We start from the raw sequence: 20,447 nt of genomic DNA, 5'->3' as shown, positions 1-20,447 counted from the left end.
AAGTCAATGATTCCAGCACCTTTCAGCCTGTGCAGGCAGTCGGGGAAATCTATCTCAAAACATATAGGGATGAAGAGCAGGTGTAGAACACTTCTGTGAAAGGTACTCCTCATGAATGCTTAGCATGTAGCTGGCTATATCAACCCCATTTTTTTTTTTTTGTTGAGTATGTGAGCTAGTTGGTACATAACACTTGGAAGCGAACAGTGCAAAATATCCAGTGTCTTCACAGTACCCTGCATTCTGCACTGTTCACTTCCAACTTTTACTTTTCATCGGGCATCTCCACTTTGACATTACCTGTGATCAGTGACTTTTCCATATATGTTCATCATTTGGCTCTTGCACCTCCTGAATGGTGGAAGAGATAAATGCACCCATACACACCATGCATACATATGCACACATATTATGCACTATGCAAGAGCTGCCTAATTTGGCACTGACAAACCACCGCACGCTATCATGGTAACAAGAGGCAAACTCATGCCATGAGGAACAAGTAGTATCGTGCTTCTTTTCTGCCTTTTAATACAGTGTGTTCGTAGTTATGAGAGGATGAATCTGTTTTGATGACGGCCTATTCACTTTTGCCACAGCTTGCTGGTATAAATGGATCAAAATTAGCAGCCTTGCCACCCTGGAAACGAGGGAACAAGAAAGAGAGAACAAGCTAAATTAGGTACCATTCACTGTAATCAACCAAAGCACGATTATGTAATACTGCTACTTTATTCAGAGCTATGCAGCTGGTTATAGTTGCAAGTATTGCAACTCAATAGGTTGTATCTTTGAGGGAGTTTGTAATCCATGAATAGCAAGAGATTTCCAACGCACAAGCTTTTGTCACAGCAACTTCAACATGAAAGAATTTTAGCACAGTCCCTGGCAAAAACCTTCTGCTACTGCATGTATTTTCCACCACTGCATTGTTCTCTTCCAAATACCATCAGATCTTTTGAGTACACTTGGAATGCAACTGGATTCAGATACTGAATGTTACATCTTGCAACAATTGCACTGAATGCCAGAAAGATGTATAAATGGACGTAATTTTAGAGCACCATGATGGTAAGAATTCTATCAAGTGAATTATCTCTGAGTTTATTTCCAGCCGGATCACACCCCTTCTAGCATTGTGCGAGATAAGCACATTTGCCCTTGCATTTTAAAGGGACTGTCTACCACTCAGAAGTTCGGAACATGTCTTTGGATGGTGGTGAAAATGAGAAGACTGTGTATCACACTGACGGAAACGAGCATGCCTGTATCCCATAAACAAAGAATTATATTTTTAATTTGCCTCTGAAAGTGGACTAAGACTGACATGTGGCATCGGTCGTTGGTAAAACAATGCGACCAATCCATAACCCATCACATAACCAAAAAGCCGCACAGGGAAAGTTATTTTGCTTGGATACAATATCGTATTGCATGAAATTGTATTTTATGCACTTCTGCTAACTTTTCTTTGTGTGAGAGAGTAATATCTTTCTAATTTCCAGCTAGCGCACGTTGAAACACGGCGCCGCCTTGTGCAAACAAACAGAGTCGTGATGAACTGCCTCTGCGATTGCCATCACATCCAGTAATGAGTGTTGTCAAGTCTATACACAGTTTTAACAAGAGACTACGCAGATCGTAAAATTTTAAAAAATTTACTGTACATGCTTTCTGGAGAAACCACGGCAGTACTGCGACTGCACCTTTACACACTTCTTTCTACTGCACTAAAACATAGGAGATCCTTAAAAAATAGTAGACAGTCCCTTTAAGTGCTTCTTGCTTTCTTTCTGTGGACTTCTTGCAAACATGGTTCCTGGGTAGAGAGTTTAGGTAAGAGTGCATTTAAGAAAAAACTGTGATAATGCTATGGCAGTTTATAAGATGTCAGCTGAAACAAGAGGTGAAAATTTATGACTTGTACTAACACTGCGAAACCAATAAACATAAGAACTGTTAGCATTATTATCAGGCATGTGCTAGACGCCAGTGGCTAGGCACTGACACGTGCCAGAGCATGTGCCTAAACACTATCGCCATTAAATATTGTCTAGCAAACTGAAGCCAGTAGCTCCCTCTGTTATCATTATCATTTTATTGCAATTCATATACAGTTTAAGTTTTGCCAGCCCGTTCAAGCACAAATGCTTTCAATCGGGACTGGGCAGCCATTACTTAGTTATTGATGACACGTGATCACAAAAATTGGCTGTGGCTTAACTCAGTTAAGCCTGGGTATGCATAGCGAGAGGTATGGTGAATCTTATTGGTTAGCTTGGTTCTCTTTATGGTTACATCTTCATCGTTTAGCTTCGTATGTCTGAGTGTCTAGGTTTGACCTTCGGCTGGGGGTTTACATAAATGAAAGAATGTGCTTTGTGCCATATTTCTGCTGCCCCTCATCATTCCCATCATGGAATGTTACTCCAGTGCATGTTGAAAGAGGTCCCAATTCTTAAATGGGTCCCAGTCAAAGCAAACAGTGCCACTCAAAGAAATCTATTAAAGCACCTGCAAGAGCAAAAAAGTAGCCAGTCATTGCCCCCCCCCTGTTACCTGGCCAATGACAATGTATGAAAAAGAACTGGCTGTAACTTGTTAGAATGACTTTCTGTTTTATCCGCACGAGGAGCAGAAAGCAACATCATAGTTATACGAGCAGACAAACAGTGTGGACACACTGCTTAGACTTCTTCAACCTCAAACACACCATAAAGCCCACTTGAACACATGATGCGGAGCATGGCTTTTCATCTGCTACTTGTGTACATGAATGGTGCCAGAGAATACTGCACAGTGCCACACTGTTTTGCACATGACATCGCGTTAACATGCAACTCTGTAAAGATGGCCAACTACACTATAAAGTTAACATATTTCAGAGAATACGTGCTTTTAAAAAACCGTGGAAGGCATTCTCATATTATAGAAGTATTGAACTATGAGGGATAACCTACATTTGTTTTAATAATTCCTCTAGCAAGAATTTATCAGATCAAGTGTGCAATAACATTAAAGAGGCAATGTGCACTCGGAACACTCACATTGTTGTTTACTGTTGGCTTCTCTCTGCGCAGCGTGGCTACACAAAGCACAAAGTTAGGGAGGCAGATCAGCCAGTGCTTCTTGCAGCTTCTTTCTGGCATGATGGACCTGCTCTTCCTGGCGCCGGATGTCTTCATCAGTTACATTCAGGGCCTGCACATCATAGTTTGCGCTTAATGCTATGCATTCAAACTCTCAACAAGAATGACAAAACAGGATGATGATCAGAGCTTGTGCTGAAGTGCTACAAATAAAGGTGTGTGATGGACATCATCATCATCATCAGCCTACATTTATGCCCACTGCAGGACGAAGGCCTCTCCCTGTGATCTTCAATTACCCCTTTCTTGCACTAGCTGATTCCAACTTGATGGACATACGATGTGCTGAACAGACGTGGACAATAGAATAGAAGGACAAGACACACGTAGTGAATTGTGAGCGTGTCAACACATCATGCACTGTGTGTCTTGTCCTTTCCATTGGCCCCGCCTGAATAGCACATCATACATGCATTACACTAAACCAACTTGCACAACTAGTTGTGTAGAGGCGTGTTTGAAAAGAGAAATTTTCAAATAATCTCCAATTACAGTCGAACCTCAGTATAAAAAACACGAATATAACAAATTATTGAACATAACGAAGTGAATCTAAAACATTTCTCATCCACATCAGTGTGTAAGAAATATATGCTTATAACAAAGATGAGATATAGCGAAGGTACTTTCATGTCAGATGTGACTTCATTATAATGATGTCAGACTATAGCCATCTCTTGCATTAGCTGAGTTCATCCTATGCCTGCAAATTTCCCAATCTCATTACACCACATAATCCTCTAGCATCCTTGGGTACATTTCCTTCCCTTGGCAGCTATTGCGCTGGTCTAACAGACCGCCAGTTATCTGAATCCATTATATGACCTGCCCAAACACACTTACTCTTTATCACACAATTAACGACTAGAGTATCAAGTACTCATGTTTTCTCTCTACTCTATACAGCCTTATCCCTGTGTCCCTATACAGCCTTATCCCCATTACGCCTAACCATTTGTTTGATTATTCACTGAGCATTCCTTAGCTTTTTCTCAAGTTTCTTTGTTATCCTCTAATACTCAGACCCATAGGTTAGTACTGGTAGAATGCATGAATTGTACACTTTTAGGGGCGAAGCTCCTTATAGCGGCACCCGTTCGTCCCCGTCGTAGTAGGTAGCCACGTCTAGTTTTATGAATTGCTCAATAGATGGCGTTGTGTGTCCGTATATGTATATATACCCATATATACATATATATGTATACGTATAGTATAACTGGAAGCCGACTTCCGGTTCTGGTTCCACTTCCGGTTCCGCTTCCGGTTCCGGAAGCCAGCTTCCGGCTTCCGGAGAACGCTTCCGGCGTTTTATGAAAAAAAAAATGTCGAAAGTTGTGTCCGTAGCGCGGAATCGAACCAGGGACCCCTCGCTTCCGAACGCGCGGCGCTAACCACTACGCCACGAAGCGCACATAGACACACGCACCACGATGGCAATAAATACCCAACATTAACGAAAGGCCGCGTTTCTAGCGCGTTTCTAACGCGTTTGTGCTAGCGCGTTACGGCACGTGTAAGAAGCTGTGGCCTCTCCGCCTTACCTTCAACGCGTTTCGAACGCGCTGCCCAAGGCGGTGGCAAGTCAAGTTCAAGTCGAGGAGCGTTTATGAATACGGGGCGTATACTCTCTCAGCAGTCATGTGATGGCGTCGGCAAACGCGGTGCACGTTCCGGCATGTGTAAATGGCTGCGTAAGACGCTGTGGCCGCTCCCCCTTACTAGAGAGTACTGCACGTTTCTAACGCGTTTGTGCTAGCGTCCCCTTAAGCGGGAGATCCGATGATTCCCTCCGGAGCTTCGCCCACTCATCATCATTCACCCCGTGGATATGCTGTGATTTTTTTCTTTTATATATAAGTAGTATATTTATATCTAATATCAGATGAATGAATATATATATATATATATATGTACTATAGCCTTCTTTTTGCTTCTTTAAGTAGAAGTAAAATGGCTGAAAGGGGTCTAAAAGAAATTATTTCAATATGCGCATTCTATTTGAAAGTGTGTTCATCTGGATAGCTTACAGATGAGCAAAGCTAGAAAGGTAAGACAGGCCATTTTTATGCCATGCCCTTTTCATAATAGAGATACATTCAGCCATAATTAAATACTGAATGAAATAAAACACTGATTCCTCTTCAAGAGTACTTCATAGTATCTTGCCTTTCATTTTCTTTCCTAACGACCAACCTTTTCTCACCAAATAAGTGCAAATCATGTCATTAAAAAGAGTCACAAGGAAGGCATGCGTAAGATGGATAACTGGTGGACCATTAGAGTTACAGAATGGATACCAAGAGAAGGGAAGCACAGTCGAGGACGGCAGAAAACTAGGTGGGGTGATGAAATAAGGAAATCTGCAGGCGCAAGTTGGAATCAGCTAGCGCAAGACAGGGATAAATGGAGATCGCAGGGAGAGGCCTTTGTCCTGTAGTGGACATAAATATAGGCTGATGATGATGATGTCTTTAAGAAAACTTCACCAGACTAAAATGCTAACTTGGTGTTGCTATATAGTCTTCCTTTGATGACAATTCCGACATAGGTAATCTCCTCCTACCTCACAACTACTTCCCCAAACTAAACAGGAGAACAGAGGGAGTGAATGCAGTCTAGCATCATGCCATTAACCCTTTAACTGCCACTACTGAGATAACTCGTGAAACCACCCACGCGCACCCCCTGCTACTCCCGAGTATACTCGTGTTGCTTTTAAAACTCACTCCCTGCCACTCCCACGACAACTTGTGCAAAAAAAATTGCATTCATGGAGAGGTCACCTAAACACACAGGACTTGTAAATTAAATTTTAGACAACAGATGGTGCGCACGTGTTTACACCTGCGTCGCTTTGTCTCGGCAGAGCGCAGTAGCCATGGCAAGTCAGAGTGCCACATGCGTCCGTGATTTGACGGACGAAGAAATTCAAGAACTGCTGATGAATATCTTTACATGTCCTATGGAGTATCATGGTGCATTACTAGCATGAAATTTCCACTAAACCAACATGAAAAAAATACCTGGCAGGGGGTGAGGAGCACTCACAAAATAACCCGGCAGTGAAAGGGTTAATGCCATCAAATGTTAGGTTCACAGCACAAACATTTCATGAATAAGAGATAAGCATGCAAAGAAAACCAGCTCCAAGCACTCCTGGCAAGCAAATTCACCAAAGCAGGGAATGAAAGAAGTGCAGCTAATAAGTGATCTGATGTAGCAGCATGCCTTTGGTGCATTACACCACCACAAAAGAAACTATTTAGTAAGTGGCATTTCTGACTTGAGCTTTGTGATTCATGAGTGAAAAATTTATGATCTTGTGGCAGGAGTCAGGTCTAGCAGCCATCGTCACCTTCCTCGGCCGCCTTTTATACATGGCACGCTCTGGCGTGTGTCTCGTGCTGCGAGCTTCGAGGCCTAGAAGAAAATAAAAAGAGCTTTTCGGCTCCTGCCACCGGTCCGAACGATTCTCAGGTCTTTCGAGCGTGGCCTCGTCCATGACGTCATGCTCGCCATACGATCACATCGGTCACCACGTTATAGAAACCGAAATTAGGTACACTACAACAATGTGTGAGTCAGTGAGCAAAATACCCGAGAACTGTTCGGACTGATGGCAGGAGTCGAAGAAGTTTTTAATTATTTTCTTCTAGCCTCGCAGCTTGCAGCACGAGGCCCGAGACACACGCGCCGGAGCACGCCATATAAAAAAGGTGGCTGAGGAAGGTGACGGTGGCTGCTAGACAGGTATAAATGACTTCCAGTTGAACCCCTGGGCCTTCCACACAGCAGTGGTATTCAGCATATCCATTTCGTTTAGTACCATATTCTGCCCATTTTGTTCAGAATAAGTCAGAAGCATAAGTCGTCTGTGGTGATGCAGAACCAAATACAGTGGAATCTCGTTAATACGAGCTTCACGGAAACCAGAAAATAAAGCGTATCATCCGAAAATCATATCATCCAACTAAATCGTATTATCGGCAAAAGAAAAAAAAAAGAATGTATCATCCCGAAAAAATGTATTACACTGAATCTTATCAACGAGGTTCCACTGTAGGTACCTAATACAGCAAAAGGAACAGTGGTGCCATTTTGTAATTGGTGAGGCAAACCACGGTGCACACTGTGTATCCCCAAAATAGGGACAAACCATGCTGCTGTTTTAATGTTAAAAATAAACATACAAGATACACATTTCCAATTTATTCTGAACGAGAGAGGCTTTACCGAGACATGGTTGCACGTCATGTGCCTATGTGTGTGTAACTATGCCAATAAATCAGTTGGAAGTCAGCGCCCTGTGTGTCTGTTTCTGCAGTCATCCCTTGTCTAAAATGCGCTGTGATTTACCTATATTTATTATTCAAGATTAGTCCCGACATGGTACCAGACGAAATACATCACAGAATGCTACCGTTTTTTGAAATTTTAGAGTGAATGAGCCAGTGGTTTAGCTGGTGTAAGAGCCATTTATACCTGTCTCTTTTATCTACAGGACATTCAGCACAACTTTTTGCAACTTGTTCTCATTTAGGCAGGGGGCTAGGGAGTACTTGAAGTCATGCAAAGCAGGGAAGCTACCAGCATGCACAGCCTTCGAAGTGCTTCACCATGCAGGGTCATGCCTTAGCACCTGAACCAGGGGCTGGTCTGGATTGAGATAGATGCCTGGATGCTTGTCGAGTGCACTACGTGAGCCAGTCTGTCCTGTGACAGGCTGGGCACTCATATGCAGCGCTGTGGCTATGCTCCGAAGAAGGGTCTCCTGGCTGACGTTGGGGCCCACACCTGCACAACAACAATCCACCAGCTATTCGACGATCCATCAGCTGGGCCACACCAGCCAGTAGCGCACCCAGGATCTCTGCCAGGGGGGGGTTGACAGTTTGCCAATACCATCTAAACAGCACTAATTTCGATTTCTTCGCGGGAAATTGTCAAAAAAATACGCTTTTTGCGAGTGTGCAGACAATTGCGCGTCTTACATCTTAGTTGCAGTACTCAAATGCGTAAGGAAAGGGGTTAAACAAAAGGGGTGGTTAAGTCGGCCTCAGGGGGGGGTTACAACCCCCGAATCCCCCCCCGTCGGTGCGCCACTGACACCAGCTATAGGCGAAACAGGAAGTGGACTAACTAACATAAAAGGAACTTCAGAACTGGGCTCTGGCTTTTTTTTTCTGTTGCACCATTCACACAACTCTAGGCCTCCACAATACCTAGAAGCCCAAGTCACCAGCCATCGATATACTGTGTCTTTAGTCCACATTGACGACACATGTCCCCCAACTCTGGAACTACACAATACCTAGCTGAAATGCTAGGTTTACCACCACTCATGTACAAAGCTGGGCTTTTTCTTTCCACTCTAATAATGCTTTTAACACACTAAGAACGAAAAACAATGGCTAACTGCAAAAGAACACTCAGTAAAATTAGCAACATGTTGAGCAGCGTTATATCTACTAGCTGGCAGTGCACAGTAAATATACCGGTATGAGCAGTGGTGGAACAGCCATTTGACCTTTTGGCACATATCTTGGTGCAGGCAAAATGATGATTTGGTGCAGCAAAAAGCATTTTTGGCGCAGTGACAAACGTACATCCATACCAAATGGTATCAGTTTTAACTGAAATGGTCAATAAATATAAAGGAGTCGGGTTTTATGAGCACCAATGAGGCATATGAAATCAAAATTACCGCTCTAGTTTCTATAATATGCCATTGAATGACTTTCCCTGGGTGCATATCGCAGTATAAGGCTGCTTCTACCATTTCTACTTGCAACAGGTGTTTGCACACTCGCAGTGCGTTAAGCGAGCAAGAGGGGGGGGGGGGGGAAGGAAAAAACAAAAAGATTGTGGAATAAGGGCACGTAAAGAAGACAACACCCTTGGACGTGCACTACTAAGCCGAAGTTACAATTAAGAGCTTTTCCTCGCAGCTAATATGAAAACTAAGCCGAAGTTACAATTAAGAGCTTTTCCTCACAGCTAATATGCAAAATCTCCCCAGCGTAACTGTGCCTTGGATCACGTGAAAGCTGGTTAAATTACAACCATGTAATCTGCTGTTCCGATTGTGCAGGGCTGCAAGAAAAGTTTCCCTAATATGCAAATTATGTGTCAGCGTTTGAGTACGCATATTACAAGATATTTATAAAGTGGCACCAATAACTATGCTAAATAATGTGTGACCAGATATTCTCCGAGACTTCTTTTTGATCCAGCAGCCTCCTTGAGCGAGCTCCGTGCCACGCTAGTACGATAAGTACCCAACTGCAGCACAAACAGCACAAATAACAACTGAACAGCGGCAAGCGCAAAAAGTGGGGAAAACAGCGAATGAAAGAACATCACCTATATCCTTTCAATATGGCCGTTCCAGATAGCGCACTTTAGGCATGGGTTTCAGTTTTACCAGCGAGGTAGCTTCAACAGAACGAGGCCTTCGTTCTTATGCTTTCCTTGGTGAAAGCTCGGGATAATTTCCCATCAAAATGTCGTTTTGGAACAGAATAGCGCAGAGGACTGCTCTTGGCGCAATTTGGTGCAATTGATGCAGCTGTTCCACCACTGTATGGGGGCATCCTGTAGTATGGTCTTGACAAGTAAGGACTCCAGACTGTAAAGCCCATCACAACGCCCAAAGTCTCCTTTACTACTGATAGACCATTTTACAAAGGCTCACTTGCCTTTCATGTTCCTGGGAAGCTCAAAACTTTGAAGGGCTTCTTGATCCCGGTCACATGCTTGCAAACCTTGTAACCGCTTTTCCCAGAAAAGCTGAAATGAAATAAGAACACCCAGTGAGAAGATGATGAAAGCTTTGAATCTAGTCCAACCACTTTAGAAACAAGGAAAGCTTAGGCATACTACACCAGCCAGAGGGTGCTATGAATGCTTCATTGCTCCATTGAGCATATTCTGGTAGAATGTCAAGAGCATCAATCCAGTGATAAATGTAGAAGTAGATGGCTTGATCAAAACATTAAATTTTAGGGACAGTAAGGGGAAAATAAATGAGACAGCTAAGGAGACTAGTAAAAGATGGCTGGAAGATTGGTGGCCCAAAGGATGGAAAAGCACATAATGAAGTGAATGTTGTATTGCAAACAAAGTACCTTTTTGTAAAAGGCATATAAAGATTTAAATGCACCTAAAAGTTTTAAAGAACTAGCTTGATGGCCAGGATGCACACATCATCACCAGCATCATCATCACGTCATAGCAGTGCAACAGATGCCAGCCACTCAGGCTTCAATGGAACTTAGATGGTACTCTGAACAGCCAGGGATACTCAGGACAGATTATCATGCTCTGTCAAAATGATTTTCCAGGATATCTGCCCACAGGAGATTTCTTTGTGACTAAAAGAGCAAACCTGGGGGGGTATTCTGTAAAAGTCCACCTAGTGGACTGTCCAATTCGCCTGTCGCTGATTCGTTGCAACTGCACGAGCGAGAACGAGACTGCCTGGGGGCACCTGCCTCCTCCTCACTCGTGCAGCTGCAGCCAATCAGCAGTGGCCAAAATGGACTCTTACAGAATACCCCCCCCCCCCCCCCTGTTTTGAATGACATTGTACCTGTTTTGGTTTGTCCGGGGGGCCATGCTTGAAGTCTGAGCGCACTTTGCCTTCCTGCGACCGTACCACAGTGACTGGCTGCTTGAAGATGGAGGCTGTCTGCCGGATAGGAGGCACAAGAGAGGCATCATTGCGGATGCCTCGACTATAGTCAAATTGAGTGCCTCGCTGCCTACGGCTTTTACGCAGCAGCAATGAGTTAATCTTGCCCGTGCGGAAATCAAAAGTGCTCAGGTCGATGGCATCACCCAAGAAGCGTGCCAGCTGAGGCTTGCTGCGAAACTTCTTTCCTCCAGGACTGCAGAGCAAAGAAAGAGCAATGACAACACTGGTCACTATGCCTGTTACAGATAAAAAGGATCAGTCCAATCTTTTTAGCATGAATTGGTTTGTCACTTGCTTTATCTTGTTTGCAATAGTATCACCGCAAATGAAAAAAAGTGCCGACAAAGCAATACTGCAATAAAATAGGTTATTCTGTTACCACTAAACAGTATGCCTGACGTTTGGTACAGGAGGAGACAAAATATTGTGGACCATGGGAGCACATGACTAAGGCTCAAGGGCAATGCGGGGTCATTCTTGAATAAAGAAAATAACATAAACACCAGCCGGTGACATCTCATGGCAGGTGTCTGGTATCAAGACAGACATTTGCATCCTAACTCACGAGGATGCTAGTTGTCAGACTACTGGCCAGCCACCGTTTAACCATTGGAAACTGCTGCAAGGAGCACTCCTGCCACACCAGTGGCAGGAGTGCTCAGTGTCTTTTAAACTGTTGAGAAATTATGAACCGTGACCATTGTCCTATCTACACCGTGTGTCGTGTCACCTGTCTGCTGTAGGGGCTCGACATTCACCACCTGAAGTAGCCGCCAAAGAGCATGGACTTAAATCCAATCATCGAGGAATAAAACATCGTACTGAATTAGTTTGTGCATATCAGCTTCAACTGCATATTGATGGTCAGGCAAGCATTGTATTTTGCTGTGCGATAGCTACTACTTTTTATTTGGCTTGTACATTTTCTGGTTAGAATATGCAGGTGCAGGTTCGAAGATAGAAAAGAAAAAAAAAAAACTAGTTTTTCTATTATAGCTGATTCCCATATGCTTGGTGTGCTTTCTTCAATAAAGTTGGAAGTCTGCACTCGTCCCTGTCGTTTCTGTCTCTTCCTTTGTCCCCATTGCATTGCACAGTTTTACTTGAAACCCATCAAGGCCGCTTAGGGAATGATGAAGCAGCAGCAGCAGCAGTCAGAGTTGATGGCACGATGCATGGAGCAAGTCATCGCCCAGAATGGAGTCACTAGATGCTTTTGATGCGATTAGCCTTCTTTGCAAACTTTACGCACTTTCGGGAGACTGTCTTTCTAGTCGTTTTCCCACCAACTTAGATCACTGGGTAGTCCGCTGTCTAATGGGTACAGCATCAGGCTGCTGTGCTAATGGAATATGGTTCAAAACCAACAGTTGGACCAACTTGGGGCACTGGGTATGTGCCGCTCTTCAATGCCAAAAAAAATTGAAGCCAAACCCATCTCACGACGTCTGTCGCTGGCAATGCGTTAGCATTAAATCAATATAGCCGACAACGTATTGCCACAGTTTAAACGAGTTATGTATGAGGCGTACAGTGCAGCGGGACTCCTCTTTCACGCTTGCCTAAAAATACTCGGCGCCATCTAGCGCCAATGCCGCAAAGCCTGTTCATGGCCTCCAAAATGCACGGCACGCCGGTGTGCGCGAACACTCGGAGATGGGTTATGCAGCAACTGGGTTCCTCTCTTGCGCTCCTTTGTGGACATGCTGTGCCATCTAGTAGCGCTGCCAAGAAGTCCGCGCGTGGCGTGCCCGTGCCTGCAAATGCTGGAAATTGTTCCCTCACTTGTCACACACCCAGTGAAACATACTTGGTGACCCAAGCTGGCATCAAAGAGGTTCACTGAAGACCAGCACAGACCGAGTTGTACATACCTAGTACTCCAAGTCGGCGTCAAAGAGTTTCTTCAAACAGCAGGTACCTACCCAGTCCCGCATATACAGTGACCCACGTCGGCGTACAAGAGGTTCGTTGAAGAGCGGCACATATGTGCCCATTGCACATACTCAGTGACCCAAGTTGGTCCGATGGCTGGTTTCGAACCCTGTTACCTCAGCACAGCAGCCGGGTCTCATTCGACCACAGACTACCCAGGCAGGCAGGAAAACAGTCAGATGCAAACGTAGACAGCCTCCGGAAAGTGCGTGGATTACCCCAAGAATGCTAACACATTAATACCTACAAAAATTTTTTCGGTGCTGGGCAGAATCGAACCCACAGTGTTCAGTGGGAAGCACGAGAGAGGAACCCAGCTGCATATAAACCGCAAACATAATGCATCTCTGCAGCAGCAGCAGTGTGTTGCTACATTGCTTCAAAGCTAATCACAATGTTAATCCCATTAACGTTGACATTCATTGTGAGATGGGGGTTCTGCCAGAATTGTTTTTGTAGAGGAAAAGTAGTGCTTCTCCTTTTTCTTTTCTTACGTTCAAACAAGTTCTGCCTCCCTTTCTCACTGCTCGATTACTTCGCAAAGCACACGTCAACTCATGTTCAAGTACATTTGCCAGCGATATTTCTGCGCACAAGTACAGCGCACGTGCGAACAGCCAGTAGCAGTGCGCAGGAAATTTTTCTGGATTTAGCCGATATGTGGAATGCAAGCGTTGTGAAAAGCGATAGCATCTGTTTGCCATTCCTCAATTGTTGAAAAGACATACCACTGGTGTGGCAGAAGCATTCCTGGGGGAAATTTATGATGGTTAAAAGATGGCTGCTGGAAGTTTGACGACTGCCAATCTAGCAAATTAGGATGCAAACGCTGGTCTGGACATCAAGCGCCTGCCATCAGATGTTGCTGACTGGCATTCTGCCACATGTCCGCACGGTGCACAATATTTTGTACCTGCCTGTACATGAGGCAAAATCAAAGCTATTACACTTCAGTGTAAAGTTAACTGAACCTCCAAAAGAGGCTTCCCTAACAAAGTGGAACAGCATGTTCAATAATACTTCATCGATACAGTATGACGCAGTCACTGAACTTTGATCCTACTGCCCAAAAGCCTTTATACAAGTTATTTTTTCACCGCATTCATTGGGCTTACACTTGCCTGTCTGGAGCCTGGATTGCACCTATTTTTGTTTCATTATTAAAGAACGAAGAGGTGGATCAGCAAAGGGGCAAGCTCTATTGCCATTAGTGAATAGCAAAGTTCATTGCCTAAAGGAAAACTTCCCATGAAACCTAAACAACAGGTGCCAAAGCAATGGTTGCATATGTACTCAACCTATGAGGAATATTTCCCCAATTTCTGCAGAAATTTAGCACCTGGCAGCAGTGGTGAAAAGTTTTTTTTTTTTTTTTTTTGTGCTGTAAGACAATGTGGTCATAATGCATTACTATACTAGGAATGTACCAACAGAGCACTAGAAATCACTATAAGCTGAACAGACTTGACTACAAACACACATGCCTTTTACTTCAGCAGTGTTCAATAGCCCCAAAAGATGCCAGTGCCTCCTGAATATCTTTTGAGACAATGCGTAACTCTAATTTTGCGTGTCCCTCTGGATTGAATATTTGTAGTTTCAACCTAGATGGAAATGTAGCACTCATAGTACACCGAAATACTCGATCTAGGTGATATAAGCCAACAAAATAACACCAATTCACCTTTTTCCAGTTATGTGATATTTATCTGGTCAAATTAAGAATCCCCACAACAAGGTCTACGCTTGTCAAACAGCTTGCAAGCCACAATAAGAACTTGTACAAGAACTGAAATATTTGGCTTCAACTTCAGAACAATATCCTTTGCTGGTACTCCGTTTCTGTTTCGGTTTTGAATGTCAATTATTCTTTTTTTGTCTATTATGTTTACACACATGTGGCGGTGACAGTTGCCTCTTTTATAGGTAAATAACGAGAAAAAAAAATATTCCATGAAATAGGCCAGAAAGGAGTGAGCCCGGCCAAATGATCAGACAGTTATGGTCTGATCATAGAAAAGCCGCCACCCCTACGGTCAGAGTCCACCACGACCTGGTGGCATCGAGTGCGCGCTACAGGCCTAACTACGTACAAGGAACAACTTTCCGACAAATTTTCGGCGTCGGCCGGGTTTCATGCCCCGTGATCAGGGGACGTATTTTCGGACGGTCACTTTCGGAAATATGACTTTCTGTGCGCACTGACTGGCTGGTTGAGCTAGAGTAACAGTATAGGCTCCCTTTAGTAACTCTAGAATGAGCAAAACCACTCGAATCATACTATGCGCCATGTATGTACTATGTCATGCCGAAAGTGATCGAGAATATGTCCCTTGGCATGGACAGACTCGGCGTCGGGCGAGCGTCGTCCCTAGCGTCGCATTGGTCTTTGTTGCATCTGTACAGCCGTAGTTGGCTGCTGACGATTTATTACACTACAGGAAACAGAAACATAATATAGTAGACAGTAGTCCAGGCGTCGGAGCAAACACTGGCGAGGCGTTCGTTCTGTGAGGCGCGCTAGTGCCAGAGTGCCAGTGCCTTCGCACGCGCACTTCATGGTTGTCTCCTGGCAACATATCAATTCTGCCTCCCTTAGACGAAGTCTCCATAGCGGTCTGGAGGCCGCCTAACTTCTGGTGGTCGGAGTTGCCGGGTGGTTCCTGCCTGAGACACCAAGTTCGATGTTTGAGAGGAAGTGCTCGCTTGCGTCTCGAGTGAGTTTGATACCAGCAGAACAGCAGCATTTGTTTCTCCTGCACTGTGTCCGAGAATGTCTGCTGTGCTCCAGTCTGTTGGCGCTTGGGTTGCTTGCCTGGTCCGCCTTTTTTTTTTTTTTTTGATGTGATTGAGGTGACGCCGAACCGTTCCGAGGACGCTTTTTATAAGCCAGGATCGTGGTCCGACGTAGCGCAGCATTTCCCCTTCAATCCAGTCTGGCTTCTTTAAAAACTGTCGGAACTGAAATGCGACGTGATTGAGTGTCTCCTGGTGCTCAGAGATCTGTGTTTCCGTCTCCGGCTTGAGTAGGTCGAGAGTACACAAAAGTTCACGTCCAAACATCGCTCTTGCAGGTGTCATTCCTGTAGCCGTGTGAACCGTGGTGTGTTGCTGATACAGGAATCTCGCAAGTCGACACTGCATGGACCACTTTGCATCCATCAGGAGTGCTCTCTTCAGTTCTGCCACATAGCGTTCTGCCTGGCCGTTTGTTGCAGGGTGATATGCTGGTGATGAGGTGGCCTGTATGCCATTTGACACATAGAATTGCTTTATTTCGCTAGAAATAAAGGCTCATCCGTTGTCGGAGACGACTTTTCGGGGTATGCCGAATGTAGTGAAGAGACTTCGGAGTACCTCGATGACAACTACAGATGTTGGTTGTGTCACGTGACGGACTTCCACCCACTTTGTGTACACGTCCACAACAACTAAGTAGGTGTGCCCGTGTAGTGGCCCCGCAAAATCAATGTGCACTGTGTTCCATGGTGTCTGGGGACGGTCCCAGGTGGGAAGAGGAACTTTGGGTGGACTCTTCTGCGTTGACTGGCATTCACGGCACTGTCGCACTGTTTCTTCTATAACCTTGTCAACTCCGGGCCACCATACGTAGCTTCTTGCGCACTTCATGGCTACCATGCCTCAGTGATCAGCATGTAGAAGTTCCAAAACGTGAGATCGTGCTGAGCTTGGTATAATCACCCGTGATCCAATCGTGAGGCACTCGTGATGAGTTGCCAGTGCAGTCGCTCTTCTTCGGTAAGGAGTGAACTCATCTCCAGTGAGTTTCTCCACTGTGCCATCCTTTACTGACTTGTATAACCTTTGCAGGACCTTGTCTTGCTACGTCAGACGTGCTATCTCGGTAGCTGTAAACGGGTCTTGACAACGCTTCAAACAATAGTACGTCACCTGGTGGCCATGTCTCATCGGTGCGTTCTGGTAATGGCAATCGGTTTAGTGCATCTGCGTTTTGATGGTTCTTGCCATTCCTGTAGACAATGCTGTAGTCATATGCAGATAACTTAATGCACCATCTGGTCACTCGCGGTGAGAGGACTTGAGCCGTTGGTTTCTCCGGGCCCAGTATGCCGAGCAGCGGTTGATGGTCAGCGAAGAAAGTTATCTTTCGTCCCGCAATATATTTGTGAAACTTATCGAGCTGCAAACAATACAGCAAGGCCTTCTTTGTCCAATTGTGTGTAATTTCGTTCCGCCGACCCTAGTGTCCTTGATGCAAAAGCGATCGGTGCCTCTCTAGTCTGGTCATCACGTTGAGACAGAACAGCTCCTATGCCGTACGGTGAAGCATCACAAGAAACAAGAAGCTCCTTCCATTTGTCGTAGTGTGCCAGTACGGTCTGACTGAGAAGCAATCTCTTAAGTTCGTCGAAAGCTTCTTGATGCTGGATTTCCCATCTCCACGTGGCGTCCTTCTGAAGGAGCTGGTAAAGCCAGTTGGCAATTGTTGCCCTGTTTCTCAGGAATCTGTCGTAGAAAGCCAGCATTCCGAGAAATGACTGCAGCGCTTGCTTGCAGTTTGGTGCTGGAGACTCCGTAATAGCTCTAACTTTCTCTTCGCTGGTGTGAACTCCTGTTTCGTCAATTCGGTGTCCCAGAAAAGAAACTTGTCTAACTGCAAAACAGCATTTGTTTTTGCAGAGGCGCAGATTATACTTGCCCAGCCTCTGAAGGACTTCTTCCAATCTGTCAGCATGTTCTGCGGCGTCCTTTCCGCTGATGATCACGTCATCTAAGTACGCACAAACGCCTGTGATGCCAGACAGCATAGTCTCCATGAAGCATTGAAAAATGGCTGGTGCTGCAGAGATTCCAAAAGGTTACCATTTGACCTTGTAGAGTCCTTTCAGCGTGTTCAGGGTCAATATTTCGGCTGTCTCCGGTGTTACATGCAGTTGCTGGTAAGCCTGTGCTAAATCCAGTGTGCTGAAGATCTTGCTGCCCCTTAAGTGGCTGAGAACCTCATCTGTTGTGGGAAGTGGGTAATCTGCCTTCTTCAATACCTGATTCACTGCACAACGGTAGTCGCCGCATATTCGCAACGAGCCGTTCTTCTTTCGAACGAGTACGAGAGGTGTTGCCCAATCCGAATGCTGTGCAGGCTCGATTATGCCTTGATTTTACAGTCGATCCAGTTCAGCCTCTACAGCTGACCGCAGCGTGAAGGGAACCGGCCGTGCTTTGAGAAACTTCGGCTTTGCTCCTTCCACAAGTTCGATTTGTACCGCAGGACCGACGTGTCCAGAGATGTCGTCATCGAATACAGACTGATACTTGTCAAGAAGCTTGGAAACGAGTTCGTCGTCTGTTACGTCATTGATGCCTGTTATCTGTATACCCAGATGAGGAAACAAATTTCGTCCGAGGACGTTAGGCCCTGCTCCCTCGATAATGACAAGCGGTAACCGTAACGTAAACGTCTTGTCCCTGTACATTACTTCCACTGTTGCACAACCGAGAACTCGAAGGGCCTGACCTGACCATGTGCGTAGGAGAATGTTAGGTGTCTGAAGCCGTGGTGGGTCATGTGTCCAGGTAGCTTTGAACGTGGCCTCACTGATGAGAGTGTAGGCTGCACCAGAGTCGACCTTGAAATCCAAGGGCTTGCCATGTATGCATAGCTGAATGATGAACTTCTGTGTACTGGACGCGTCCCCTAAGGAGTTGAGCTCGTAAAGCGCCACGTCTTTTTCAACGTGTCCGCGTTTCTTGCAGTAGTTGCAGGAAGCTGTCTGAAACTTGCAAGTGTCCAGACTATGTTCCGCGTCACAATGCCAACAGCGTTGATTCTTCTTTGGGGCATAGGCATTAGAGCTACCTTGATTTTCTGTCTTGCAGATGTTTGTACTGGCTTTGTGAATGTCTTTCAATTCGCCTTTACATTTTTCCGATCTTCAACGGTGTTTTCAGCTCGCAGTGCAAAGTCAAACGCTTTCTTGAACGTCAAGTCCTTTTTTGCGAATAACCGTTGCTGGACCTGCTCATTCCGGAGACCACAAACGAAACGATCCCGCAACATTACGTCAATAGGCATTGTCGGATTCGCAGCCATGTCTGCACTGGTTCCAAAATTACAATGAGCTGCTAGTTTCTTGAGCGCTGTCACGTAATCACTGACCGTTTCGTCACGCAGTTGGTCACGTCGTTGGAAGCTTGCTCTGCTGCAGACTTCAGAAGGTCGTGGATCAAAATGAGCCGTGAGCAACTCAATTATGTCCTCGTAGCTCACTTGGCTGGGCTGCTTGGGTTGAATGAGAGCGCACACAACGTTGCAAGTCTGTTCCCCGCACAACGTGAGCAGATGAGCACGCTTCTTGGAAGCATCCGAAATGTCGTTAGCTTCGAAAAAAAATTGAATCCTCCCATACCGGGATCTCCATGAGCTGGAACTGCCACTGAATTCGGGTAGGTGACCAAAGTCCGGCGTCGCCATGTTGTTCTTTCGGTGAAGTGCCGGTGAGTCCAGAGTCTTCCTCATCGCCAATTGTTGCGTCTGTACAGCCGTAGTTGGCTGTTGACGATTTATTACACTACAGGAAACAGAAACGTAATAGTAGACAGTAGTCCAGGCGTCGGAGAAAAAAGTGGCAAGGCGTTCATTCTGTGAGGCGCGCTCGTGCCAGAGCACCAGTGCCCTCGCACGCGCACTTCACCCTTGTCTTCTGGCGACATATCAGTCTTAACGTCGAAGACGAAAATCCAGTGTAAACTTGTTCCTTATGATTGGGGCTGGGTGGCTCGCTGGCAGCAGGTGAGGTTCATAAAATCGCTTGGCTTCTTTTGTCCTTGCGAGAGATTGCACAACACTGACGTTTTACTTAATATATGTGGTCAAGTGCCAACACCATATACACGAATAATCAAAACAAATGGCAGAATTCCGCCTGTTTGGTAAACAAATTACTGTATAAACCATGATCGCAAAAATGAAGCGCATACGAAAATATACGGCCCCTACTGCTCCCCCGGGAAAATCTGTAATGCTATTTTGAAGGTAGAGCGCCGTAAGGCTCGAGAAAGGTATAATCCGGCATGACTGATATAGCACGAGCGCCGCAGGCGCGGGGAAGTCTTCTGTGTGAGGAGAATAGGTGACGCCAACGAGGAATTTACGTCACATAGGATCAAGCAGTGCCTGATCGGAAGCTAGTAAGCAACCAACCTCAAAAGCGAAGACCATCACGAGCGAGTACTCGCAACGCAGAATCTCACCTGTAGTAGTAGACGTCAACTTTGCCAGCAGACAGGCCGCCTCGGCGAATAACCTCCTCGCGTCGCCAACCCTTCGGCAATGCAGGACACTCAAGATTTGCCATACTGTAGGTTACCTCAGTCACAAATTCACAATTTGAGCGGTGAACCACTGATACATCTGACCACAGTACATTCACCTGCCACCCTCGCACATGAAATTCTAGCACATGAAATTCATAAGATTTGTACGTGCAGTACACCCTAGTTGACGTCGTTTCCAAACACCGGGCAAACAAGATGTAGACTACAATTCGGTAGTCAGTAAAGTCGTGAAGTCCTCATAGAATAAAGGGGAAGTCAAGTATTTCTTTCAGCTAGAAAAACGTTTATCACAGAGCGCACGACTGCGCATGCGTTGAGCCAGCGTGCACAATGTTGTCCTACTGCATAAA

General features: G+C 45.3%; 1 protein-coding gene across 3 annotated transcripts; it reads right to left on the bottom strand.

Annotated features, from left to right (window-relative positions):
- Positions 1-514: 514 nt before the first annotated feature.
- On the bottom strand, positions 515-20,369 carry LOC119443141 (methyl-CpG-binding domain protein 3-like). 3 transcript variants are annotated; one of them, XM_037708296.2, is made up of 6 exons: positions 20,014-20,369; positions 10,741-11,038; positions 9,848-9,938; positions 7,789-7,943; positions 3,048-3,201; positions 515-640 (listed from the first exon to the last, which is right to left on the bottom strand). In XM_037708296.2, exons 1-5 carry the CDS (start codon positions 20,115-20,117, stop codon positions 3,103-3,105), a joined length of 747 nt encoding a protein of 248 aa, XP_037564224.1. In that variant the 5' UTR covers positions 20,118-20,369; the 3' UTR covers positions 515-640; positions 3,048-3,102. The 3 variants fall into 3 exon arrangements, with proteins under 3 accessions (XP_037564224.1, XP_037564225.1, XP_037564226.1); XM_037708297.2 differs by lacking the exon at positions 515-640 and having other exon boundaries at positions 3,059-3,201; positions 7,766-7,943; XM_037708298.2 differs by lacking the exon at positions 515-640 and having other exon boundaries at positions 3,086-3,201; positions 7,709-7,943.
- Positions 20,370-20,447: the final 78 nt, after the last annotated feature.

The sequence above is a fragment of the Dermacentor silvarum genome, chromosome 2, assembly GCF_013339745.2.
Source record: "Dermacentor silvarum isolate Dsil-2018 chromosome 2, BIME_Dsil_1.4, whole genome shotgun sequence".
Taxonomy (NCBI): domain Eukaryota; kingdom Metazoa; phylum Arthropoda; class Arachnida; order Ixodida; family Ixodidae; genus Dermacentor; species Dermacentor silvarum.
Note: the sequence above shows the minus strand (reverse complement) of the source record. Positions and strands in the feature narration are given on the sequence as shown.

Excerpts from the sequence above, each read along its gene's own strand:
- LOC119443141 (XM_037708296.2), bottom strand. The coding sequence starts at position 20,117 with ATGGCAAATCTTGAGTGTCCTGCATTGCCGAAGGGTTGGCGACGCGAG. Across the intron at positions 9,939-10,740 it reads CCCCGGACAAACCAAAACAG|CTTTTCTGGGAAAAGCGGTT; the intron begins GTACAATGTCAT and ends ATTTCATTTCAG. Across the intron at positions 3,202-7,788 it reads CAGACCAGCCCCTGGTTCAG|GCCCTGAATGTAACTGATGA; the intron begins GTGCTAAGGCAT and ends TATGATGTGCAG.